Source organism: Empidonax traillii, unplaced genomic scaffold (assembly GCF_003031625.1).
Source record: "Empidonax traillii isolate 1590-97213 ecotype Southwest subspecies unplaced genomic scaffold, ASM303162v1 scaffold21:size2437335, whole genome shotgun sequence".
In the NCBI taxonomy this organism is placed as follows: Eukaryota; Metazoa; Chordata; class Aves; order Passeriformes; family Tyrannidae; genus Empidonax; species Empidonax traillii.
The window spans coordinates 1,340,102-1,367,451 of NW_020955214.1; the positions used below are offsets into that span (position 1 = coordinate 1,340,102).

Genomic DNA, 27,350 nt, shown 5'->3' on the forward strand with positions numbered 1-27,350 from the left:
TTTTCACCTGATACAATAAGCCAAAGTAAAAACCTTAAAAAGAAATAGGACCTAAAGATGCATATTTCCTGAGAAGAGTTACTAGATCATACTGTCTAGCTTTTAGTCTGGAAAAGATTTCCCAGTCCTCTAAATATAGACTCTTGAAATTACCCTGAAGCTACCAGTAATATAAAGTCTGACTGTGGCAAATATTCAGGAGACATTGTTGCAATACTTCCCTGGGTATTGTTTAACTGGTGAGCCTGGCAGGATTGCTGCTTGCAGGGATTATGCACCAAGAGTCACATGACTCATGCTATCAGTTAAAACAAAGCAAACCATTTCAACACAGGTCAGGGACTGTTTGCACACTGTGTTTATGCCTCCTCTTTCATGATCCCCTAGCCCCAGCTGGAAGCACAACAGGGAGGAATCTCGTTCTGGGCTGGAAATCTAGATATTTGCTGCTTTTCTTCTGCTGATTTAAACAGCCAGCACTTGTACATTGACAAGGCAACTCACAGGTCACAATGTGCTCAGTAGTCAGAGTCACTGATGACAAAGGAATCAGTGTGCAAGTAGACAGCTGTTGCCATCAGGGATCCAACACAACTCTCCTCAAAGTGCCACTGCATGGGGGTGAAGGCAACAACCTGGCAGAGCCAACACATCAGAGAGATGCTCCTTAGGTAAGGCCAATTTTCAGGAGGTTTCTTCTCCTTCCCAGAAACAACCTGAAGAAAACTTGGAAACTTTTTGCCTTTGCTGTACCTGGGTGAGTACAGGTATATCTTACAGCCCCAGTGACTAATGGCTGGGCTGTTGCCTCAGTTGGTACACAGCAGTCGTCTGGATGACTCAGGGCTCTGAGGGAGAGTAAAGAGGGTGCAGGGTGAGTGAGCACATGGATGGCATATCTTAACTCCGTGATGGGTAAATAATTCCTTTCCTGTGAGTGTTTAAAAGGACTGGGAACACGCTAAGCAGTACTTCTTTTGAAGATCACCTGTAGATGATTCCCAGGGTCTAGGAGAGAAAAATGCTGTAGGAAAACTCTGCTGAGTTTGACACAGTACTTGGTACCCTCATGATGATTGATAGAAAGAGTTCTAGGAGTCTCCTTAATAGATGTCCAGAAAAAGTACCCAGGCTTTAAAGCATTCCCAAACCAAGCCCTAACTTAAAGCTGACTCTTGGCTCATAGGCATTCAGCAGAGAGGCACTTGGTACCAAATCAAAAGTTGGTCATAAAAGCAACACTCACTTCAAGCCACAACATCATGGTAAATAGTCATCTACGCTGCTGATATGTAGCTCTGAATGTCTCCTTCCCAAGATCTTGGACTCCTAGGGGCCTTTGTCCTTTAATCTAAGCAGAAATTGGACTTACTTGTGGTTGTTACTGCCACAAAGAAGGAAAGTATATATCCTTAGTTTTCTGGAAGTTCTTGATATGTAAGGTGTGCCCCAAGGTCTAGGGGTTTTAAGGAAGCTGAAAAGTGCCACAGGCAATGATGAGTCTGTTTTGATATCAGTTGTAGGGACAGTGATCTTCCTTTCTAAGATGGACCATGATTTTCCCTTGGTGCTCCACTCTTTTCACATCTGAAAATTCTGACCAGCACTCAGCAGCAGATCTGCAATGTCTCTGCAGTCCTGTGCCTTGGGAGAGCTGGTGGCATCCTCTCACCTCCAGACGAAATTATCATCCAGCTTTGGCCTTTTGGATCAGCCAAAGGATGAAATCCTACTTGCAGCTTAACCTGATTAATAGCTTTTTCTTAAGGGGTAGCTCTAAAATTTGGAAGGGATACAGTGGCATCTGCATCTCGGTCTGCACGCCTCTGGTATTTAACATGGATTTAAGTACTGTTTATGGAACTTTATGATGCTTTTTCCTTTCTCTAACATTCCAGGAGGTGGCATGTACTTGCAGTGACACTAGAGAAGCTCTTTCTTTCTGCTGAGCTCTTTGTTCCTTGTTTACTTTGGGTATATATCATATATGACACTGACTCCTCTTATTTAATGATCTCTAGCAGAAATTGGGAGAAATGTTCATAAAAACATGTCTCAGAGACACACTTTTCATCAGATATCTCACAAAGCCATCAAAGTCCATGGCTGTGGCCTGCATTTGCCTGCATTCAGAGACAATGCTGGCAGGCAGCTGGTACATCCCTCTCAGTACAGCAGAGAATCTGGCACGCCAAATCATTACCAGTTTGATGATACTCCCTCAGCATCAATGCCAGTGTTGAAATCAAGGACACAGCCTTCAGGGCTAATGGGAACAAGACACTTGTCATGTTGTTATATGAAATATACTCTGAAATTAAATTATGTCATTGCATTACTGTTCTTTATTCTTCTCATGAAGCTTAGTCCTTCAAAGGACAATTATAATGCAGACTGCATATTATAAATATCTATGCAAAAATACCACAGGCTCTCCTTGGGAAGAAGAAGTTAAACTATAATTGGCTGTTCACTCCTGTTTTTCCTGCAGCTTTTATGCCATCATTTCTTCCATCGATTTGTTGGACACCATCAAAGACATTACCTCACTACCCCCCATTGCATGTTCATGTTTTTTCTCTATTGACTCTAGGCTATTTGAGATCAGGATGGTTTCTCACAGTGGGAACACACATAATATATATAACAGTGCTACCTGTAGGTCAAAGAAGTGTACCCAGGTTAGCTTCTTTTCAGGAAAGTTCAGCGCCAATGAGCAAAGCCACAGCTGCAGGAAGCTTATTGGAAGTGATAAACATCACTTTAGAAGCTCACACTGCCTCAGATGCTCTTCCCCTCAGCCAACCTCCAAAGCCGGACAAACACTTGGTTTGTCAGCCAATGTCATGCAGCTATACTGACTGCTGGAGTATTTTGATGTGTCAACAGCTAGTTAGGCTAAAGCAGACTCAAGCTCAACTAGAGTGCTGCAGGATTAATTTCACCTAACTGTAGTCACATACAACCGAATAGACTAAAATTAGACAAGACTAGACTTGAATAGAATAGTTTAATTTGAAGTGACCTATAGTGATCATCTACTCCAACTGCAAATGATACCCAGTCAAAGCCAGGTGTCTATGTTTCCCTCTTCTTTGTCAAGGCTGTTGTGTCCATGTGATGGTTCAGTCCCACTAATCTAGACAACACTTACTTTGTCTACAGGCAGAGCCTAGACTAGTTCCATGGCTTTCAAGCTCACAGCTGCTTCTCAATCTGTTTTAGCTTCAAGACAATGTTTGTGTCCCCTTTCAATCCCAGCTAACCTCCCTGATGATTGTTGCAGCAACTCAAAGTTGCAGCTCAGCCCTCCTGATGGGCTGAGTGTCACTCCCAGGGCGGAGGAGGACAGCTCACCCCTCTCCTCCTCTCCCCATGCAGGAGCACATAAGGGACAGACTTTCTTTCCCCTTCACTCTTCTGCCCTGAGGAAAGCATGCAGGACAGCCAGCGAACTGTGGAGGGATTTTCCCCCAAGGAAGTAGAGAGTCAACAGAGCAGCTGCCATTCCTCCGGTCCCCACTAGCCAGTCTGGCTTCAGCCCAGTTGGTAAGGCATCGAGTTCACTCACAGGGATGTAATGAGAGCTGACTGTGCCATGCTCCCACATGAAGTGGAGCTTATGTGGAGTCTGGGAGATTTGTGTCCAGCTCTTGATACCCACCTGGCTCTTTGCTGTGGAGTAGACCATCTGTTTTGCAGAAGGGACTGCATGCACAGTAAGCACCTGGTGTCTGGAGAGCTTCAATCAAGCCATCATTTCTCATCAACACCCATTGGTTATTCACAGCCAGCAGCTAATCAACTCCTCAGAAGATTTTTCTCTCTCTGACTGGAATGTATCACCTTACTCCAAGCTGAAAGAACTGCATTTTCCCCTTTAAAGAGAGAATGAACAGGGTTAGATCATTAATAAATCTCATATCTGTTCCTGTAACAGAAGCAGAAGACGAGGACATTGTCACTGATGGACTATGGATTACATATTCACTCAGGTAAATTCCACCTGAGGGCACTGCTGTTCAGATATCTGTCATTCACAATAAATAATTTTAGCAAGCAAATTCAGCCCCAATCTAATAAAGCACCTGCTTGTGTTTAATTTTAAGTGACAGAACTATTTGTGCACCTACATTAAGTCTATGTTCAACTGCTTAACTGAATTATAACAGCATTGTATATTTAAACTTCCAAAAAGGAAGAACTTTATACAGTCTTGGTTAGATGACTTACTGTAGTTTCATCTGGATTTTGTTTCAGCTTGCTCTGCTCACATTCCTGAACAGAGTAAACAGTAGGCAGGCTTAAACACAGACCTGTAAGACATCATCCTCCTAGAATCATAGTGTTGTTAAGATCGGAAAAGACCTCCAAGGTCATCAAGTCCAACCTTTGACCAAACACCACCATGCCAATTAAACCACAGCACTAAGCGCTATGTCCAGTCATTTCTTGAACACCTCCAGGGCTGTTGATCCACCACCTCCCTGAGCAGCCCTTTCCATTGCCTAACCACCCTTTAAGTGAAAAAATTCTCCCTGATGTCCAACTAAACCTTCCCTGGTGCAGATTGAGGCCATTTCCTCTTGTCCTGTCCCTTGTTGCCTGGGAGAAAAGACTGACCCCCACCTGGCTACCATCTCCTTTCAGGTAGTTGCAGAGAGTGATAAGGTCCCCCCTAAGCAAGGTTTTCTCCAAGCTAAACAACCCCAGCTCCCTCAGATACTACTCCTCAGACTTGTGCTCTGGTCTCTTCTCCAGCTCCACTGCCCTTCTTTAAACACACTCCAGCATCTCAATGTCTTTCCTGTGGTGAGGAGCCCAAAACTCAATGCAGGATTTCAGGTGTGGCCCTACAAATGGTGAGTACAGGGATCACTGCCCTAAGCCTGCTAGCCACACTAGTTTTTCTACAGACCAGGATTCTTGGCCACCTGGGTACACTGCCAGCTCATGTTCAGCACATTCCTTGGTCTGAAAGCATAATCCCAGAGAGATGATATTCCCTCAGCACCAACACAACATCTTGACCACTGGATGAGAGATCAGACATCGCATTGTACAGCCTGATCTGTTTTCTAAGATCCATTATTCTTACAGACAGTACTTAGGTTTTACTTTTTTTCCAGTATTTTATGCTGTAGACTTTCCTTATTTTTAAACCAGGTTTTACCCACAGGATGGGATTTGTCTGAGCAAGGAAAGTTGCTGCATGGTTCTTGCTACAGGCAACATCAAGCCCAACATTTCTTGGCCTTACATATTTGCAGACCATCTGTGGAAACTCTGTTGGTCATGAACTCTGCATTTGAAGCCTTGTGACAGATTACTTACTGAATATGTATTGACTCAATAAAAACATACTGAAGCATAGGGAGAAAAGGAAGGCTTCATGGTAAATGGCTCAGGATCTATATGTTCATTCAAAATGCCTTGTTAAAGCATCCAGCAAATCTTACCCTAAATATTAATTCAAACCTGTTTAGTGGATTTGTGCTCTAATGGTGAGAAAAAAATTATTCTGTGTGCTGTATTAGCCATGTCAGGAAAATTGTAAGGGAAATTTCTTTACCTGCATACTGTCAAAGTAGGAGACAGTAAAACTAGCTGGGGAGGCAGAGAGGTGGCAAAAAGTTTATAGAGGACGTCTCTAAGTATTACAGAGATTAAAAATTCGTTGTGGAGTAGAAAGATAATAAAAAACTTGAACATTTTTTGTTTTCTTTTGTCTATTCAGCTGACATGAAACCATCACAACTGAGCACTGAAAGAACAAAACATACAGCCCACAAACAGCCCCAAAACTCTTTTATATTATCCAAGCCTATAACACTAAAAAAAAAAAAAAAAAAGATAGGAAAACTCACCCAAGGAGCTAAGTAGGAGCTAACAGTCAGTGCCCAGTCATCAAGCTTGTTTTCTCCCTTTTTTTAGTTGAAAGTATTAAAATGCCTATAAAATATTAAAGAATTAGTACAGATCAGCCCCATATTTGTTATAAAACACTATCAAGAAGTATTTTCAGCCATGACCTAGAAAACTGAATAGGTTCCCAAACTGCTAAGAGAAGCGGGGTGAAATTACCCAAGAGGACAGTGTAAACAGGCTGTTAGGGGAAATTCTTCTGCCTAGAAAATCCCTGTTACACACCTGTAGTCCCAACTATTAAGAGGAGCATTTAAAACTCGACAAAAAAGAACACTAGAAAAAGCACAACTGAAAACAACATAGGCCTGGGGGAAGAGATCATCAGCATAATTGTTGTTTCTGCTCCCTTGAGTTTTGCTGACATGCTTTGGGAAGACAATTAAGGTCTTTCCCATCTATAACTCACACATTTCTGTAAGGTTTCACTAGAACTTCTTAAAACTTGACTTTCAGTGAAATGGGGTTCCAGAAAATGTCTGAATGTTGAAAGGCAATTCTGCCATGTGGGATTTAAACTTATTTTGCCCCATGTGAGAAATTTGACTGGGTGACAACTGTGGCATTCTTTTTGTCAGCATAAAAAATGATTTGACTATTCACTGTGTATTTTCCAGGTCTGTGAAAGCCTTTGGGATTATGCTGGAGAAAAGACTTAGTTATGTTTCTATGGAAACTATAACACTTACATAAAAGCCTGTTTAACAAGCAAGAGTGTGACACTGTATCTCATTCAAGGTGAGCCACCTCTGAGACAACTCATTGATAAACTTCCAACTGGGTTTTAAAGTCTGGGAGAACACCAGTGGATTTCTTACACCTCTAATAGGAGTGAGACTCAGCAGGTACAGCTAGATAACTACTTAGCACAGTAGCCTGGGTGTTATAATCTGACATGGAAAGTTACAGTCATTTGGCTAGACTTGAAAGGAAATTTTTCATCAAGTAGATTATACAGTAATGATTCCCAAGTTTTTTGTTTTTCTTACTTATCCCCTACTTTATACATTTGTAACTTCACTGACTCCAGTGTGACCCAGAGGAGAAACCTTGCTATGTTTTTTTCCATAAAACAATGAAGTGTTCCAAAGTGTTTGCTTGCAAACACTTAGAAACAGAAGTTATGTTTTCTTCACTGTGTTACTACTTGTTCTGAGATGAAAGTCCCCTTTAAAATTAAAAGAGCTTTTTTCCCTTCACACCGCTCTTCCCAGTAAGCACACAGAGGTTTCTGTTGCAAAGAGGCACAAATGCTGTATCTGGCAGGAGTTAGAATTTATTTTTTTATTTTCTCCTCAGTAAAGATGTTCAAATAAACTTTTAGAATCTATTTCAGGTTTTCCCACTGACAGCCATTCTAGCCATGTTGAGGATGCTATGGCAATAAACCAGAAATAATAAAGCTGGTCTTATTTGACAAGTCGCAAAAGCTGAGATGGAAAGTCATTTTCTAAATTCCTTCAGGTTACTTCAATATAAAAATTCCACTCACATGAAAAAAAAATTGCTGGAGCAGGGATTGAAGGGCATTCTAGGCACAACATTGGATTGGAGGATTGACTTTTTTATTATTTTTGATTGCATGGAGATACATTGTTTTTCAGAGTATGAGTGGCCCCTTCTGGATTTTAATGAAGCCAGTCATGTACATTTTTGTCTGTAAACTTCTAAGTCATTCACAAACAGCTGCAGAATGCTTCCCCTGAAAAAGAGAACAGCAGCCACACAAAGGGGCTATCTCAGACTAGTTCAGGGCCTGATCCTGAAAAGACTCATGCAGTAACCTGATTTCTCATGCTGTCATGGTACCTCTGAAAACATCCTTTTCCACAGACTGAGTTAATAAACTCATGCATGTGTTCTTGCAGTACCTTCACTTTTTTCTTTGCTACACAGGCACTAAAGATGCCATTGATGTCCATTTTACCAGTTTATGCTCATTAAGAAGTGCACCAAACTATCACTACCCCATCACTGCTGCTGAAGTGGTTTTGAGTGATCAAAAAGAAGAAGTTGTTACAGTTGGCTGGACAGGTCCAGTTGCTGGTGCAGCCAAATGTTACCCAGCTAGGTGACCTATTGCAGAAGACATCAAGATATACAGAGTCTGCCTGTGTTGTAAGGGGTTAAGCGGTGACTGACATCTTCCAAGTTTTGTTCTGGTAGGATATGGAAAGCTAAGGAAACATGCCCCAAACCCAAAATTCCCTAAGAAGGATTCCACATTATTAGTCCAAGAGAAATATTGTTTCTATACATGTGGTGTTGCCACCTTTCTACTAATTGTGTCTCTGAATTGCCCAGCAGTTCATCCATTTCCCCCAGCTTTCACTGATATAGGGAGGTACTTTCTACCTCTTATTCCTGCCAGGACAACAGTTTCCAAAATTATTTGCAGGAGCCTGGATTGCCTTGGGTAAGCTCATTTTCTACAGAGAAGAAGACAAAGCAGGCAGATACAAACCAAACAACAACTTCTCACACAATAAGTTAGTATTCAAGCACAACACCATAGATATTCGGTCCTGTGGGACAAAGGCATGTCAACAGGCTCAGTGTTGTGAGGGAGGATGGAAGCCAGAATTCAATCCTTCATGAACCACCTCTCCCAAGCCTTGCTGTTTTTCTGTTCATGACCCATAGGTTAATGTTGTCTGCTGCTCACATTCTGTAGCAAAATTTCCAAATAATAGACTAAGAAAATTCTAAAATGAATGTTTTCAGTTGTTTCCTTGCTGGCAATTACTCTAGTTAATTAGGACTGGCTTTATGGGGTTGCAACACTTGCTATGACATTGAGCATAAGCTGTATGGTGCAAATCTTCTTCATGTATGGTATTAAAAATTGTATGCAGCTAAGGTATCATCAGATGTTTTCTCTGCATCTCACAAAAAGTAATAACAAAGCTTCAGAACACCTGTGATGGATGGGATATCTATTTTCCTTGCAACAGGAACAATGCAGCCATAAAGGCTAAGATTTCTAAGGTCAGCTTTCTAGAAGCAGACTCAAAGCTTGGTTCACTGAAGCACTACTAACAGCATGTCTGTTCTGGGTCTGATTCAGACTTATTCAATAGAATTGGCTTTTAAATATCACTTCTGGAAAGCTCTAGACTTGCTGCTTCTGCCAGCCTCCCTGGGGAGGGGGGCTGTGCCAAATATGCATAAGTCAGTAGAAAACTCCTCTTTGCCTTCCCCGAGCCTACTCATGCTCCAGATCCAAAATGGCCACATTAACAGTAGATTCAGGGATAATTCTTGCTTGGTCCTTGGTCTTGCCACTAGTCTGATTAACACTGCATAGGGCCTGTATGTTCATTTCTTTGGCAACCTGTTCCTGGCTCCTAGATGTACCAGAGGCATACAGTGGCTTTTTGAAGTGGTGCAGATGTAGTTACTCACAGATTCCAGTTATGTATGTGTTCAGCTATACCAGTTACAGCACACTTTGGTGATGTTTTTATACCTTTATTTCTGTTGAAAAATTCTGATTCCTCCACTCTGAATGGTGCAAGTGGTTGACACTTGCTTTCAGGTCCCACCCCACCTTTTCTGTGTATGACTCCTGTTTTGCAAGTGGACAATTCAGTGGAGACCAATCTGAAAGTATTCCATCAATATTCAGATGACAAAAACATATCCGTTTGATTTTGAAGTTGCTGATTAGTACAGAAGAAAGTACACGAAGAGGAGGTGGTATTCTGTCTTCCAAACATTTTTTGGAACAGTTCTCATTTGGAGTGTCCATTCACGCACTGGTAGGAAACTATGTTACACCTGGCACAACACAGAAGCATAAAAGCTCAGTTTTGCTGGTGCTGTGAATAATTCTTCCCAAGTGAAATCTCAAAATTTAACTGAGTCATTCATTTGCAGAGAAGCATCAGATGTTTAGAGTCTTCCAGCCTGGCCTACTCTCTGGAGAAGGAATGTGCAATATGAAGTTCAAGTTTTTCAACTGTCTACATATATACACACATTCACACACATAAGAAAACAGGCACTGCTTCTTGAACAAATCACTTAAAAATGAAATAATTCCTTCTTTTAAGCACTTTAGCTCAGTGGTAATGGTCATTCTAAGAATTAGCTCCACCTGGAGAACTGAAAAACTAACAACAGACTTCTTTTCCCACACAGAACTGGCTCCACGCACAACTTAGATTTACACAGAATATCTTTCCAAGAGACACAACTTACTCACACAGTGAGAAAAAAACCTTGAAATGTCATGTTGCCACATTTGCTGGTGACATGATCATATAGTACTGTAGAATAAAATAATTTATGTGTTTTGTCCTACATGTTCTGGTGGAAGGTGAAAGGTGGAAGGCCCTCCAAGACTTCGGTGGAGTGCATGCAGCTACCTGCTTGTGCCTGAGCAAAGGGATTCCCCAGGTTTTGGAAGATGATGCAGGATTTGAAATGCAAGGTTTCAAACCCTCACCCCATGTGAGGGGTTCGAAAAGGGTCATTTTGGAAAGTAAGTTTCTGTGTGGTCATTGTTAACCCCAATTATCTCTGATAACATCAGAATTTAGATTTAATTCTATTTAGTTCAGCTTGTTAGGTAAAGTTTCCAACTTTTTTTTTTTTTTTTTTACTTTGTTGGGGGGAGGTTGGGTTTTTTTTTGGTTGGTTGGTTGGTTGGTTTTTTGTGAGAGGTTTGGGTTTTGTGGTTTAGGGTTTTTTTGTTGTTTTCTTTTCTTGCAATTACACACTAGAGCTGAGGAATTTGAGGGATTTCTGTTTTTACAGAGAGCTGGATATATGACAAATAAAGTTTTTTTCAGAAACTTCCAAACTGAGATGGAGGTTACAAAATGCTCCCTTGAAGTTAATAATCCCTTGTATTTCAAAAGCTGACTGGATTGGGTTTACAAAATAAACTTTTCTTTGGTAAAGCAATTGCACACTTACAATATCTGCAGTTGAGAGGAAGACAGAAAGCAGTGAAAGGATCACTTAGAAATATCAAATTATAAAAAAAACCCTAAACTTAAAATGTTAAGAAATAACTCAGATCTTGAGATTAAACAAATCAGAGCTTGATTTGTGAAAAGTTGCAGCAGACGGTCTGACTGGAAAATTTCATATTAATTTTTTAAAAATAAAATCATTCAAATTCAGAAGTCTTTCTAAGATACCTTCTTGCACTACTGAAGCTTTGGTAAGTGCTTCACTTGAAGTAACTTTGGATAATGTCATTAGATATGCATCAGTTTATCCCAGCTGTGCCTGAGGAGGCAGAAGACAGGAAACAATACCCTGTGCATTACAGACAGAGCCAAGAGAAATGTTTTATTCTCCACTTGGTTGCAGTAGATGCAATCAGTCCTCAGTTCTGTATGGCTGGCTTTTCCACTCATCACCCACCACTAAGAAAACTCCTGTGAGGTCAAAATGGGGACTGGAAGGCAAAATGACACAAGCACCATGAGAAATCACTGTGTGATCCAAGGGTCGGCATTGGACAACATTACCAAGCACCAAACATCCAATGATTGCTGTTGGCTTTGCCAATAAAATTCCTACCCATCACTTCCATGATGCAGAGAAACCTTTTATTGCAGCAAGAATTAGCTATGGAGCATTGCCACCAGAGACAGTACACAGGATAGACAGAGAAGTGATTTACTCAAAAGCAAACCCATGATATTTTTATCAAAACCCTTTTAATCAAATTATTTATCAAATTTGTTCTATCGCTTTGCCTATTATATAGTACTTCTCTTAATAGAAAATACAGTTATTATTTGAGTACTTTTTGAGGTAAATGACAGGAAGAAAAATTTACATGGATGAAGAGACAGAGTGGTGATGGTTGCTATGGATGAGCTAAGGAGAGAGAGGATGTGAATAGAATGAACATCCACCATCAGCTCTGTGTTGTTTCATGTGGCTTGGTCCTGGACACAACATTCCTACAACCCAACCTGTCACCTCGACAATGGCAATGCCATGCCCCTACCTTTTTCAAGTACACAAAGATACATAAGGCTTTGCTTTGAGGGAATAACAACAGCTACAATTCCTAAAAGGTGCTCAGAGAGACAGCAAATCTTCTCAAACTCTTCCCAGAGAGGCCTGGTGGCTCAGACATCAGTGCACAGTAACGATCTCCAAGCAAGATTTTTCCCAAAATGAAGAGCACATTCTTTACATCTATCACATCAGGACAAGGTAATAACTTCCAGCTTACCCAGCAAATTGGAGCATAAATAAAACAGATTAATGACATATAGTTTATTTTTGGTTGGAATTCTCCTCATTCTATTTAGAGCATGAAGCCCAGAGGCAACAAACAAACAAAAAAAAAAAAAGAGTCCCACGAAAATGGTTTGCTCTGACAGCTAGGTGGGCCAGCAGAGCACACACCCTTTTGGGAGATACAGCACACCCAGGTGATACAGTACCACACTTAGGTGAATGCACAGTGTAAACACACATTCTAGTTGAAAGTGTTTCCAAAGGCAGGAACTCAGGTATGAGCTAACAGATTGCTTGTAAAAAACATGTACAAATCTTGAGAAAATTAAAGCTCGGAATGGAAAATGACAGCAAATGTTTGATGCTTCTCATGAGCTCATCCAAAACTGTATTTTGACCCATTTAGCTCTCATTGGTCATTTTCACTTTGGTCAGAAACCTCAAATAGACTCAAACTAATACAAATTCTTCCCTGTTTGTCATATCAACAGAGCAAATATTATTTCAAATAAGGGGAAAATAGGCAGAGCAAACCTCAAACAAACTTGCCAGTCAAAAAAAAAAAAAAAAAAAAGAGTTAAGAAATCTGTCAGCTCCGAGCAATTGTCAGAGATTGGGCATTTTCACAGCAACATTACCAGCAGCACATGATGCAATGATTCTTATGAACATAATGTCCTTTATAACTATGAGCAGCCATGCTAATATAGCAGTAGCTGTAAAAGACGTTATTATCTAAGACATGGGCCAGTATTGCAAGATGCAAGCAGTCAAAACATCACAGGCATGTCCCAGTATGAAGCTAGAGCAAAGCTTTACTGATGCTTCATTTGCTGTGGGATATGCATGTGTAGGCAGTGATGAACAGGGAGCAAGTGCTCATTTACAGCAGAAGAACTTCACATTGTTGAGTGCTGTGTCATCCTTAAGCCCCTGTGGTGACTCTACCTTGGTCTGGAGACCGCATATCTTGCAGCTTTTGCTCCATGGGCCAAAGCTACCCCATGACAGTCCATCACCTACTAGCACAGTTTCATCTGAGCATCTGAACTGAATGTTGTTGGCTGCTGTGTCATCACCTCCTCCTTGGGACTTCTCTGTTCTCAGTGAAAAGGAGGTCAAGTAGCCTCCAGGGCAAACTTGGAAAATGGTCCAGGTACCCCACCTGACAAAAAGCAAATGGAAGAATGTCTGGGCTCTGCAAACTGCTGAAAAGGGCTCCTCCTCCTTGTCACACTACTCTGAAGCTTAACACTTCCTTGCTCACAGCCATGACCAGCACAGCATCCTGCTGCAGTGTGGGGCCCCTTATTTTCTCCCTTTTTTTCCTTTGTCTTCCAAGAGCGTATTTTTTTTCTTCATTGATATCTCATCAGAAAAACACCGGGATAGTTTTATGGTTCTGGTGGAAAATTCAAGGGCAGCTTCAGCACATATTTTATGATGCATCCCTGACATGCGTAACAACTACACACCAGACACCAGGGAAGGCAGACACTCTGCTGTCCAGAGGTGCAGTACTGTTCCCTGCAGCAGGGCCACCCAAGCAGTTTCTAAATGCGTGGTTAGAAACCTCTTTTCTTACATTTGCCCCACATGATGCAGATTTCCAAAGAAATACTCTATGCCTGGGACCATATTTCAGGTGTTTACAGTGCTCTGCAAAAATTTCAAGAGCAAACAAAAAGCAGTAATGTGAAGTAACCGTGTTTAATTACCATAAAAATTAATGAACTCAAGCCCCAACCACCTGTTTTAATTCACTATACTACAGCACTGTGCGTACAAAGCAAGTCAGAGAAGAGACTCCAGTAAATGGTAACACCCGTGGTATTTTGTGAGCTGGTGCATGACAAACAGGAGGAAAAACACAGTGTTACTTACTCCCCCACCAAGGACTCAGTTATTGAGTCATCTTGACAATGCAGGCGTGTGCCATTCAGAGCAGTGTCATCTCTTCCAAATTCAGCGGGTTCCACCTGCAATAGAAGTCACACAGAGCAGAGGTAAAAGCAAGGGGGAGAAGACCCAGAAAAAGTCCTTGACATGCCTGTCATAAACAGTCCCAAATCCTTTCTGTAATGAGAAAGAGAAAATGTCTTGGGAAGCACATGGAAAAGATGCCTGTTACTGGGAACCCTTGTAACATGCTCTTCATGTTTTCTATTTTTGATCCAACTGGTAAGGCAGGGTCTCAGAGTTCCAGAAGAGACACTGATGGATGGTGTCTCTCTCCCTGAATCCAGCACTGGAGTTTAGCACTGACATGACTTCTCTCAGCAACATCTGCCACACGCAGACTATGCAACTGCCAGCACACCTCTCTTCTGACTGACAGCACAAGAATTCTGGCAGTAGCTCTGTTTTCGCTGTATCTAATGGGAGAACTATTTGCGAAAGAAGAGAAAAAAAAATATTTTTCTTTTCTGGTTTACCTACACTGGCAGTATGTTCCAGAAGACTCATAGTTTTATGTACAGAGTACCATAATTAAGAAGAAGAAAAACTCTGCAGAAAGTCCTTAGATCTGGAGAAGCTTCAGACCAGGGTGCAGGAAAGGGAGACAGTAGGAAGTGGAGAGAGTTCTACCTTCAGTGCAAATCCATTGGCATAGCCATAGCGACAAAACTGCCGACTGCCCCACTTGCCCCAGTGGCCTCCATTGGGCACGGCGAGGACAGAGGTGTATTCACGCTCCCCTGTGCCTGGGGTGCAGAGGAGGAGCAGGGTGAATGTGGCTGGCATGGGGAATTTCATTTCCTGTGCTCTGCATCTGCTGAAGGAGAGCTGGTACATGGACAGGGGAATTTATACTCTGCCAAGGCAGCTGGCTTCTCCCCACCAGTCCATTGACAAACACCACCGGAACAATAGTTTTTACCCAGTCAGTGACACAGCACTTGCTGACCTGCTCAGAGTGCCCACGAGGAGCTTCTCTGGGAGTTCAACAGCCAACGAGCAGCAGATGCTGTGACCACAGGTGTACCCACCATCACTGAAGGGCTGTACAAATACCTATATGCTCCTTGCTGTGTTCATGGTAGAAGCTTAATACTGATTTCTACTGCTGGAAATGCAGATATTTGGCCATGGGGATGTTTGCCTTCTGAGAGTAACTGTCATAATCATTTTACTTATTGCTGGATGTCTGGAAAGGTGGTCAAACTACATGAAGAAAAACAATGGACCTGGTCTGAAACAATGTATAAGTAAACTCAAGCCTTGTGTTTCCCAGTACCTTCTGTTGAATACAATTCCTGGTGAGCTCAACAAATGTGCCAGTAATTTATGGTTTAAATGTCCTTTTTATTCAGCTGTCATTTTAGTCATTTGTCAATAAAAACCAGTATGCTTTGCTTTGCAATAAGCTTAACTGAAGTCAGACATACCGGGATGCCCACAATGATTCTCAAGGATCACTGAGCTAAGTGCCATTGGGAGGCATGGAAGGCAGGTTTTCCAGAAGAGTGATACTGAACCTGAGGGCACAGTCTTAGAGGAAGTCACAGTGCAAGGAGAGGTGAATTTGGAACCCTGGAGTTAAGACTCTCTTAACATAGAGTTAACCAATGTTCCCCAGGGTCCTTGGTGAGACTTGCAGCATCTAACAGAAGCTGTTTCTCTGTTCAATAGGTAAAGAGGAGAATACATTTTAGAGAAGTATCTTGAACCTCAGGATTTTATAGCAAGGAGTGGTGCCAAATTTGGAACTATCAGAAGGCAAAGAATTTCCCTCTTCTAAACTTCTCTTCCAACATCTGCTCTGCTCCCTCTGTTTCTGCCCCATCAAGAGGTGATGTTGCTTTTCCCACCCTCAACTTCCTTATTCTTGTCAGTGCTTTGTACAGGTATGTACAGCATGTGCAAATTGATATGATGGGAAATTAGACGATCCTTTGGTGGAGGGCACCAAAAGAGCACAGCATGTGATGGAAGCACGGCCTCCTTTCCTTTTTAAACCAGAATTTCAATTTTACTTCTCCAAAGGGGTGTCAAAATCCAGAGGAGAAGTCTTTTCCCTCACAAGGACCATGCAATCACATCTGCCAAACCAGGTGTGTTTGCTCAGACAGGGTCACAGTGTGGTAGCCGGGGACACTCAGACCTGCCCTTGGCTGCACATGAATGGAAAGGAGCGGGAGCCAGAAAGAAAAGGCTGGGATCTGGTTAAGACTTCAAAAGAAGATCCCCACATTCATTTCTCCTTTGCTAGCCCAAAATAGTCACCCTTGGCCACTTCACCTGTGGCAGCAATGACAGAGATGCACAGACTGGCAGGACTCTCCTCCCCTCAGACTCTGTTCAAGCCATGAGATTCCTGTCTTTTCCCAGTTCCAGAGGTAGGATTTCAAAGCACAGTGAGCCCACAGTGTATAGGGGAGTTGGATGAGGCCAGAGAGTGATGAGGCCACTTTCAGGGATTTGGCCCTAAGAAGTGACTCTTGTGCACACTTCAGAGGACCATAAGAAAACTGCTCATGAGAAAACTTAAGCCTAGGACAAGAAGTGTCACTCTGGGACTTAGGACGTATCATTTTTTCCAAAACAACCTGGTGATCTGGGGTGCCACATGTAAGCTGCCTTAGATTTGATTTCACAGTACATGGCTTAGATATAGCACTTAATAAATACCAAGCAGAGCAGATATTGATTTTTTTCTACCTTGTAATGATGCTAACTTTGCTTGGATGCCTCAACAAGTTTCCTAAGATCAGCTTACATAAACTATCAAAATCAAAAAACTTTACAATGGTAAGATCCAGATCTCTTACCGACACGTGCCCTGCTTTCTAACTCCCTCTCCACATTTTAATATCCTTGAAAATGTCAGAATAGTTTTAAAGACAACGGGGAAACTGATGAATTTGATTAATGAAACATGATTATAGTAAAATGATGATGATACAGGGTATTTCATCCCTTCATTATTCATCCAGTTAAATACAATTATTTTTGCAGGAAGACGAGCATACAAATTATGCCACTAGTTTTCAGTTTTTATATATACCTCTAGACTTTTTAACTAAAAGGTAAATATAATACGAAGCAGTATATTGATTTTATAAAATTAATATTTTTATGTTATGACACATTTATTGTCTATATGGAACATGGAAAATAAATTTATGTTTATAACACATACAAAACAAATATTATACAGAGTTTGCTCATTTTATGATGTTATTGAAAAAATTTTTATTAGCAGCCTTTGAAAATTTATTCATTTCTGATTTTTATCCTTGAAAATACCACACACTTAGGAATACAAGCTTCATTTGGCACTGTTGTATGTTGTCTTTCCCATATTCTCAGTTTCTCCTGTTCATGTATGCCTTCTGCTTCCCAAAGGACAGTGATCATTTGAGACACTGGACTGCCTAACCATTTCCTAGAGCTTTGGAAAAGCATGGAAAAAACTGTGAAGACATGCAAGACCACACCTGCTTCAATTTTCTCACTTCCTTTTTCAGTCCTCATGACTCAGCTCTCCATTCACAGCCCATGTACCTCCATCTTGCTCCTGACGGTCTGTCAGGAGCTGTACATGGAGATCCTGATTATTTCAATATGGTACTCTTTGTGTTCAGAAGAAGGTCATGCACTAGGGCAATTTCTGGTTTTTATTTCTTTAGTATTGTAAGGATTGGGCACTTTTAAAATAGTAATCAATGTTATTTTTTGTGGTGGACAGAGAAAATCTGTTCCTATCCCCTTTTCTACTATGTGTTTTGGAGAATACTCTACACAAGATTAAATACAGTGATCTAGAAAAAGTTTTAATTTTATCAACAAAACTCAGAAGTACAAAAAGAAACATGGAAATGCTGGAGAGAGTCCAATGAGGGAAAAAAGATAATGAAGAGACTGGAATATCTCCTCTATGAGGAAAGCCCAAGATAGCTGGGACTGTCAGCCTGGAGAAGAGAAGGCTCAGATGGAATCTTATCAATATCTATGAATACCTAAAGTAAGGACAAAGTCAGGCTCTTTCAGTGGTGCCCAGTGACAGGACGAGGGGATATAAATCAAAACACAGGAGGTTCCCTCTGAATATCAGGGAAAAGTTTTTTGTAGTGAGAATGACTGAGCACTGGCGCAGGTTTTTCGGGGAGGTTGTGGAGTCTCTGCTCTTGGAGAAATTCAAAAGCTATCTGGACAGGGTCCTGGGCAACCAGCTCTCGGTGGCCCTGCTCAAGGAGGTGGCTGGACCTGATGACCCCTTTTCAACCTCAGACATTCTCCGACTCTGTGGTTCTATGAACTGGAAGAGAGAACTCAGCAGGAATGAGGCATGATAAATGCTCATGAAGATAATCTCATTGATGTATTTTGAGTGAGCTGTAGGAAGGGTTGAAGGCAACAAGTGCCCAGAAACTCAGAATAGGTGTGGGGGTAAACAGCATCCATCAAAGAAGTAGTAAGTACAGAGGGATGGTTTTGGCTGAATGACTGTGTATTTCTGTGTGCTCTAGGCCATTTTATACTCCTCCCACACTGTTACCAAGATACTGGTTGCCACCAATCAGATCTCAGTAGCCATGTTCCTCAGCAGCTCTAATGTCAAACTGACCATTACAATTAGGTATAAACCAGTTGTAAATCACACAGCCTGGCTTTGTCAAACCTTCCTCACCTGCAGCTTGGGATGTAGATAAGATGCTCTACAGCTAACTGCATGCTGTAGAAGATCACACTGTCTCCTGGAAACAGTATATCAGCAAAGATCACACCAGAAATCACACCTATTGCCAAAGAAACATGAAAGGACAATAAAGAATCAATTCTATTCTATTAAAGTATGAATATACAAAGGGTTGTATTATTTAGAAACAAGAGATGAGATTCTGAATGAACATAGACATCTACAGTGCAGATGTCTACATCTTAAATAATCACAGTGGGCTCCCTTTATAGCTGGCAAGAGAGACAACAGGGCAATATTAGAGAGGAGCAGATACCTCCACATGAACCTGTCCCTAAAAATATCTATTCTTGCCTGCTGACTGCAGGGAGGCTTGTTCCTCATCTGGGCTAGTCTTATAACCTCAGATTCCTTTTACACTTTTGTAGGCTAAAAACAGTAGTGCTGAATGAGAATTAGTTTTCAGTAATATGGGCAACTGTTCAAGAGAAAATGAGTAATCAAATTATGTGCTGCGTGGTCCTCATTTTCTCATTTGCTAAATTGACATAGATTAATAGAAAATAGAATAGCAGGAAAAATGCAAGTGAGAGACATCAGAAGTGATGCAAGAGCCAGGATTTTCTAGACACATGAGCAGAGAAAGAAGCTTTCAGTAAACAACAGACTAAGTATAGCCATTTGTCAGATAGGAGACAATTTCACAGTAGTGATTGGATATAAAGAAGATCCACATGATAAGGTGATGTTCCTTTTGTTGTGAACTTATTTTCAGGGAGTTTCTCACCTGCTTGTAACCCCCAGTTTTCATATAAAACTTTTCCTTGGAAACTTAGACATTTTAGTTATTTATTATTTATCTACTAGTGTTTTTTAACACAGAAATTACCGTTTCTCCTGTTTTTAATTTCTGTACTATTAATAGGACTAATTTCCTTCCTCTACAAATTATGTATGTCTTCTTTCCATAGCCTTATTCTTCATCTGCTCCTTGTAATTTTTGTTTACTATTACTAATATTGTTTTAACACATTCTTGTGAAACACTAACTGCCCTGGTGTAGGATCTCTCAATTTCTTGCAGTTTTCAATTCCTGTATAGGAGCCAGCATGCCAAAACTGCCTATTTTTTCCAGAGACTGCCACAGAACAATCCTCTTTATAAACAAATCTGAGGTAGAGAACATGCAGAAACATAAGAAAACAAGACAGGTTGTCCATGCCTGCAGCCCTAAGGTAGGATCAGTCCACAACTAAGTGCTCCCTAAGGATGAAGGATGTTTGCCCAACCAAAATGTTAAGGAGAGAAGAAGGATTATTCAGTGTGGCTTGAAGGTTGCACTTTGTTTAAGTACTCCAGTACAATTCCTGTCACTTTCACAATGATGTGATAGTGTTGTCTCATACTCAGGTTATGATCTGCTGTACTGACAGAAGATCCTTCTCTTTTCCTTCATACTAAATTAATTTCAGCACTACCTGCCCACACAAGAACAGAAAACACATAAAGGGTCCATCTGCCGTAGAGATCTCATTGTGATTTCCACCTGCATAGGATGGCCTGCGAGCAAATCAAATATCCTTAAAAAACCCGTTGAGCAGAAAGCAAGGAGACACCACGGCCAGTACCAAAGAAATTGTTTTGCTTGTGTCTCATGGTTGTTTACATTCTATGCACTGAGACATTCATTTCTTTTCAAGGCTGTGTTAGGGCCCAGAATTGGCAGGAAAGGAAGTTCACAAATTAGGACCAGATAACAATAGCTAAAAAAGTAGGAGTATATCCTCAGGCAGGATTGTACAAGGGCAAATGGGGATGGAGAGAGGTGCTGGAAGGAGGTGGAGGGATGCTGTGAAGAGAACAGCTGGGACCTGCAGATAAAGACAGAGCAGACAACTCAGTCTATTTCTGCCCAGGGTACAGGCCATCGCTGGGTAAGTACAGAAAACGAGGCATTGTCTCATTTGGTATTGATACTTAACCCTTTCTAAGGTTTAATCCAACATATGCTGTTTTCTAGACCTCTCATAATTTTTGATGATCTCTTCTGGACTGTGCTTAACTAGTCAAATGTGGTTTTGAACAGCATTTCAACAGAGACCTTGACACTGTAGCTTGATGCCTGAAAGGTGAAAGCTTTATACTTGTTTATTTGATTAAAATGCCCAGTTAGACAGTGAGAGTGAGACTGGCATCTCTCTTCCCATAGAAATGTTGCCTCACCAGTCACTCTCTCTCAGTGACTGTCAGTGACTGCGAGTCACATCGAGAGTGTCTATTCTTATGTTAGTGTAATATTTTGCACATGTGCTTATTTTGAATTCTATCCTCATCTTCTACTCTCTTCAGCATCTCCCAGGTTCATGACATCTACAAATTTAATAAGTAAACTCTGTATTCTACTGTGCAAGTCATTAATAAAAATATTGAGTAATTTCAGACATAGAACAGACTCCTGTGGAACATGGCTCGATATGTGTTTCTACAATTGGATCAGGCTTTCGACATTTTTCACCATTGATTCAAATTGCTAATTAATTTAAAAAAAAAAAAAAGGGAGATAGACTGTCCTGTAGTGCAGACTTTCTGACAGCCAGAGATCAAATGCCAATTTACATTCACTGCAAATCTTCAATTAAAGATCACTTCATATATGAAAACTCTAGCAACTTATTCTGAAAATTCGCTGGGAAAATCTCTCAGGAAACCCGGCCTTAACTACAGCCACAAGGCTCCTCAGTTCCCTGAAAATGAGTGTTGTGGCGTATCCAAAGTGATCCATCCCCTAATCCATGTCAGAGTTGCACTTCCCTGGCTTTATATTCTGTGTACACATTAGTGCATATCTGGGTTTCTTGGTAAATCAAGTGTTCTCTTCGTGGGCTCAGGCTGCCACCAGCTACAGCAAACACCGCCTTGAGATGCAGATTGAGCAGCACTACAGAAGCAAGCCAGTCCTCACCACTTGGCCAGGAAAAGCTGTCTAGTGCTAACAGCAATGCCAGCAGGGGCACTTCAGTCCCAGAGTGTCCCTCAGACTCCCACAATCACCTGCAGACCTCTCAACTGCTCTTGTCACTGATGTCACTTTCCCCAAGCTCCTACTGGTAGATTTTGACCATCCTCCTCAGTTCCTTTCCCGCCTTTTTAACTGCCCTGCAGAAAATGGCAGCATGTGCTGTGTCTGGGGTTTGGCCATGCCTGCAGTGGCAGGGCAGCTATGAGTGCTGCCTCAAGAAAACCAAGACAAAGAGAACAGACTGGAGTCTACTCAGGGTTGGGGAGGGAGGGAGGAAGCAAGAAAGAAAAGAAAGAAATTGTGTAAAAACTCTGAAAATAAAACTGAATATTTGTGGATTATTTTGATAAATACCAGATCAGTCAAAATTACCTTTATTTTTTATAAAAGGTTTAACTGAACACAGGTGAAGAGGAGGATGAAAAGATATGAGAGTGCTTGTCTTTCTTTATCATCAAAATGTCTAAAAGTGTTTCATATATGTAATTTTTTCTTATGCCAAAATTTTGCATGTCTTAAGGTGACTCAGGTGTTGGTTGCAAAGATTTTAGGCACCACTGCAACATGCATGTTCATAAGAGAGCAGATTGATCTACGCCCAGAGCCAGGCAATGTGGTGGTCTGCACTATGCCACATGTTTTGGCAGAGAGTCTTGAGGCCATCACCCTAAGACAAAGACCCATTGAACAGAGTCCATGTTCTTCCAGGAAACCCACATGGGGAATTACAATCCCTTTCCAGTCCAGAGCAAGGTAGAAATAATCAGTGATTGTTGGGAACTACTATGTGCAATTACTGCTGGCCACTGCAGTCTGAATGTTTGTCCTGATGGGGCAATTCAAGTAAAATCTTCTCTCTCTCTCTCAGGAGCTCTTCACTGGCAGTCATGACGATCCTGAGAATTTACTGTGAAACAGATCCTGTCTACTCTACACTTAGCCATTCAGCTCTGGAATTGATGCTGCAAGGTACATTGATCCAGCAAAGCCTTTAAGCACAGTATTAATCTTTCAGAGTTTATTTATATTCCTAAAGTTCAACAAGTGCTAAAGGGCTTTGCTGTACTTGAGCTTGCAGCACCTTAAAAGCTCTTTAATTAGGAGCCTTCAAATCAAGGTCCCAAAGTCCTCACCACTTATCAGAGAACCAACAACCCGGGAGGCAGCCCTGGTCCTGATACAGTTCTCCTGTGTCATGAAATTGTGTGAAAATCAATGATCTGGATCCAGTGGCCTTGCCTGGGCATCTGGACTCACCCATGTGTGAGGCTCTGGACTAACCAGAAGATAAATCATGTGATCAGCAACTTTGTTGATGCATTACTCTGGGACCTCTGTCAGGAACAGATGACTAGGGGAAACACTAGTTCGGTTCAGATTAACCCAAGATATTCTGTAGCTGGGAGTAGTTTGGAGTGAAAATATGAAGACTATGCTTCTGAGTTATGAATAGGTATTTCTTCTGTGGTTTTGAACGTGCTATATGCTTGACTTAACTCCTGCAAATGCACTGATCCAAACCTCCATCTCTTGCCTCACCTCTGTCATAGACATCAAGTGCAAAAATTGGTCACCATCTGCAAACAACGGTAGCTGTTTGGGGCATAACCTATTTATTATTTACACTCTGTTAAAACCCTGATTTGGAAAGGTACAGTTTACTTGGTGAACTTTCATAGTGTTCTTAACTGAGGTATCCAAGGGCTCCACAACACTCCTTTGTTTCACATTTCTCCATGCAGTAGTCCAGGCACAAAAGAACCCATGTACTCTGACTGCCAGATTTCCTTGATTAGATTTCAAAGTTTCAGGTATTACATAGAATATAATAATACAAGGCAAAGCTACAACTGCTTGTAGAAAACTTTGTTCTAAAATTGAGACCCTAGTGCCTCCTCACAAACAACTCAACAAGCACCAAATGAATGGGAATCCATCTATGGATGAGTGAAATGATCCACCTTTAACCACCAAGCAAAGCATATAGAGGTCCCCTAGGCAGCATTCACACTCAGTCAAGACTCAGGATCAAGTCGCCAGGCTCTATCTTGCCGCCAGTCATCCCAGACTACCATATCTAGTCCCCAGCTCCCTGACAGAACTCTAGTGCTAAGATCCAGTGCCCTTTGAAACATTTTCTGCCTTATTCCTTGACCAAAAACTTGAGAGAGGAACAATTATCACAACACCATTAAAACTGCAGCATTAAATGGGGTATATGTGCCGCATCCCACTAGTTCGTGCTGTCATGGGTGATTCTGAGAGCTGCAAGGAGCAGGAAAGTCCTGAGGAGGTAGAAAGAGTAGTGGAGAGGGAAACAGAGGAGACAGATGTCTCTCTCCTTGCACCCAGGTACTAACCCTTAACATGGAGAGAAGCAAGCACAGGCCAGAACAGCTATGGATAGAAGGCAAGGGAGCCACTGCCAGACCAGGAGGAGAGTATCATCCACGTGTCCATAGTGCTCTGTGAAACCACAGGACTCTCTCTCACCTCTTCCCCCAGCCTTGTGCATTAATGGAAGTCCACCTGGAGAAGGCAATGTTGTCTGGGACAGTGCTTGCTGATAAGAGGAAGCTTCTGTTCCAGTGGCTTGCTGTATTTCCCACGTCTCCTGACATGGGGTGCATGCTTGCAGCCAGTTTTTAGGAAGGGAGTTTAGTCCAAACCAAAGCCTGCCACTGTACCAGGGAGAGTGCCTGTAGGGTGGTCCCTGCCACCTTGAGGAAGGACCTCCAAAACTGCAGAAAGAGAGAAGAAAGCAGACATCTTCTTTCTTTGTTTTTATGGCATCATCTGCAGGTCAAAGCCCAAACTGAAGTGGTTCTCTTCACTTCTTCAGGTTTGTGTGGGTTGCAGCCAAATGGCAGGTCTAGGTGTCCCTGGCTGCCACTGTGTCACCCTGCTTGAGCAAACACACCTGGCTCTTCAACTACTCTCTGGGTTTCTTGCTTCGTTTCTTATTTCAGGCAAAAAAGAGTGCCTTGGTGAAAAATATCCCTTTCTTAGCTATTTGCTATTCTTCTGTCCCATGGCAGAGTTAAGGTGAGGTTAGGTTTAGGGTCGGGGTCCCAAGCATTGTGCTTGGTGGCAGAGTTTAAAAGAGACAAAACACTATGGTCTAGATAACTGATATCTAGAGGGAAGATGGAATGACTATGTGCAGAGATCTGAACTTGTTCATAGTGGTGAATAATTAGAAGCAACATCAGAGAGGAAAGTTTGAACCTAAAAATATATTTGCCGAGAGCAAGCCTTGTCAGGCAAGGCTAGAAAATTTGGACATTGCATGCCCTTTACCAAAGCTAGGGGAGATACTTCTGTGCTGGCAAAATGTAGGTACAATTTTAAGAGGGAAAATACACTATCACAAGGACTTCTTGGACTTTCCTCAAAGGGAGAAAATACAGCTAGACACTGCTTGCTGTGAATCTGAGCTTACCTTTCATCCAGGGCATGCCTGTGTTCACTGCTCTGGCACTGGCTGTGCTATCACCCAGATATTCAACAGGTCACTCACCCACAGCCTTGGTCTCCTTTCTTCCTGTTGCTTCCAGGAAGCAGGAGCACAAAAGCACGCTTTTGCCCTCCCTGTTCCTAATGAGGAGGTTCTTGGGGCAACCAGGGGAATCTCCACTATCACTTTAGTGGCTACACTGGATTTGTACTACAGGTAAAAGTCTCCTCCACTTCCAGCAGTGTTCCATGCCAGCTATCCACACATCATTAGCTCCCTCTGAAAACCCTCCTTGATTCCAGAACATGATTTTCCACTGCATAACCACCTGCAGTGACTGCAGGGGTTCACAGTTTCCCCCCTCCCCCTCCCCCCACAAAAAAAAAAGACAGTTTGCTTTCCAAACTGGGGCAAGTCACTGTGGAAAAATATTAACAGTGTGTATCTCTTCTGTGGCCACATCTGCACAATTTTATCGTGTAATTAGACCTTGGCTCCTGCCAGTGAGGGATCTATTAGTTAAAAGCTCCTCAGACAAAGGGAAGCCTTAGTGCATAAATTAATGCAAATCAGGCCTGTGCTCTTCCCTCCCATAATGCTTGGAACTGTTATGATCTTTGTGTTGCTGCAAGAAATTAATATTCTGCTGAAGCCTGTGGACAACAAGCTGATGAGAGGGGAGACAACGGCAAGGCAGAAGACAAGTTCCAGGACCTCATCTTTACAGCCCGGATGAGAAGAAAATACTCAGAAGATAGTCTGTTTTGTGGATTGGTATTGAAACCATGTGGTGTGTCAACTTCAGTTTTAATGATATTTAAGAGACTCATGTAAATCAAAAGATGTACAGAATTTTATTAGATCCCTGAATAAAACTGAGGCAATTTTTTTCTTGTGTTCCAGTCTTTTTTCCCGTCACTAGATCTTTGTTTCCTTCCAGGTGGAGTCTGCCAAAAGTAGAGGTGATGACATAGCTCTGAAGAGCCCCTGCTTTACTATACAGGTATCAAAGTCATTAAGTCATAGGCACTTACCTGTGAGTGGTACACCTTCTGTGCAGAGCTGACAACCCTCACCTCTCCACAGGAGGCACAGAGGTTGATTTCTTCAGGGAAATTTGTGGAAGTGGGTGGAAAAGTGGGTGGAAAAGCAGGACGAGGGTTTGCACCAGCAAAGAAGCAGGCTGGGTTATGAGGAAAACAAGGACAGTATTTGGGGGGGATGCTACTTTTGAGGTGTTCAGGAAAGAGGAAATGGGAAAACGTCCCAGTGTGGGTCTGTGTCTCTGGGCTAAGTGGTGTTTGCAAGACTGAGATACCTCTCCTTTCTTGTTTTCACCTTCAGTCCAAGAGCTCACACCAGCAAGATTTAGTCTGAGCCTTCAGTATCAATGAGACTATACCCTGTGCAGAGTATTTCAAGGCATGAAAATTCCTTCTTCAGACATGCCAGGAAATGAACAAATAAACCAAATTGGAGTTGGCTCAAATCTTCTCAGCAGCATAGCAAAGTTCAACTCAGAGTCACCAGTGAGGAGCATATAGTATGCGTTACTGTTTACCCTTGGAAAAGAAGACTAGCAGGAAGAGGCAGAACTGTGAGAGAAAGAAACAGATGAAGACCTGTCATTCTTCCCGGTGTCAGGGCAGAGGGACATTTGGAAGCATTGTCTGCTACCCCCCTTCTCCCCACAGTGATTGTCACTTCCCCATGCCCTACTGCTGGCAAAGAGGTGACAAGACCGGACAGGCATGGGACAGAACAGTTCTCCTATTGCTCCCTGAAGAGTTGGGAATGTTGGAGGCAGTTACTGTGAAAAGACCTTCCCTCTGCAATGGCCACAATACAGCCATCCCAATCTTCCCTCTGCAACCACCACAGTGCTCCTAGCCTGGCTTTCCAGCCTGGGGCCACAACCATTTTGCCCACTGTGGTTCTTGACAATGGCTTATTTTACTTTGGCCTGATGTGTTCTGCAACCAGATCCTGTAAACAGGTCCTGTTCTGGTAGGGTGGCAAATGACTCTACAGCGTTCAAAGTTCTAGTAGACCCTTTGTCTTTCCCTGCAGGGTCTAAAGAAGCTTTTTTTCCA

At 42.0% G+C, this 27,350-nt stretch overlaps 2 protein-coding genes across 2 annotated transcripts in view; one reads left to right on the top strand and one right to left on the bottom strand.

Moving 5' to 3' along the window:
• Positions 1–380: 380 nt before the first annotated feature.
• LOC114066195 (vitelline membrane outer layer protein 1-like) overlaps positions 381–27,350 on the top strand; it is a 38,429-nt gene continuing 11,459 nt past the window's right edge. Inside the window, 2 exon segments of the mRNA XM_027900715.1 lie at positions 381–667; positions 26,193–26,260. Of these exon segments, the coding sequence (XP_027756516.1) occupies positions 538–667; positions 26,193–26,260 (198 nt within the window). The 5' untranslated portion in view covers positions 381–537.
• LOC114066187 (vitelline membrane outer layer protein 1-like) lies at positions 13,018–14,934 on the bottom strand. The gene is made up of 3 exons (XM_027900702.1): positions 14,728–14,934; positions 14,023–14,117; positions 13,018–13,303 (listed from the first exon to the last, which is right to left on the bottom strand). The coding sequence occupies exons 1-3, from the start codon at positions 14,932–14,934 to the stop codon at positions 13,018–13,020; spliced, it is 588 nt and encodes a 195-aa protein (XP_027756503.1).

Bases quoted from the DNA above. Each gene is read 5' to 3' on its own strand.
- LOC114066187 (XM_027900702.1), bottom strand. From the start codon at position 14,934: ATGTACCAGCTCTCCTTCAGCAGATGCAGAGCACAGGAAATGAAATTC. The intron at 14,118-14,727 runs GTAGAACTCTCT...CTTCTATTGCAG, and splicing joins CCAATGGATTTGCACTGAAG to GTGGAACCCGCTGAATTTGG. The intron at 13,304-14,022 runs GTAAGTAACACT...GCTTTTTGTCAG, and splicing joins ACTGAGTCCTTGGTGGGGGA to GTGGGGTACCTGGACCATTT.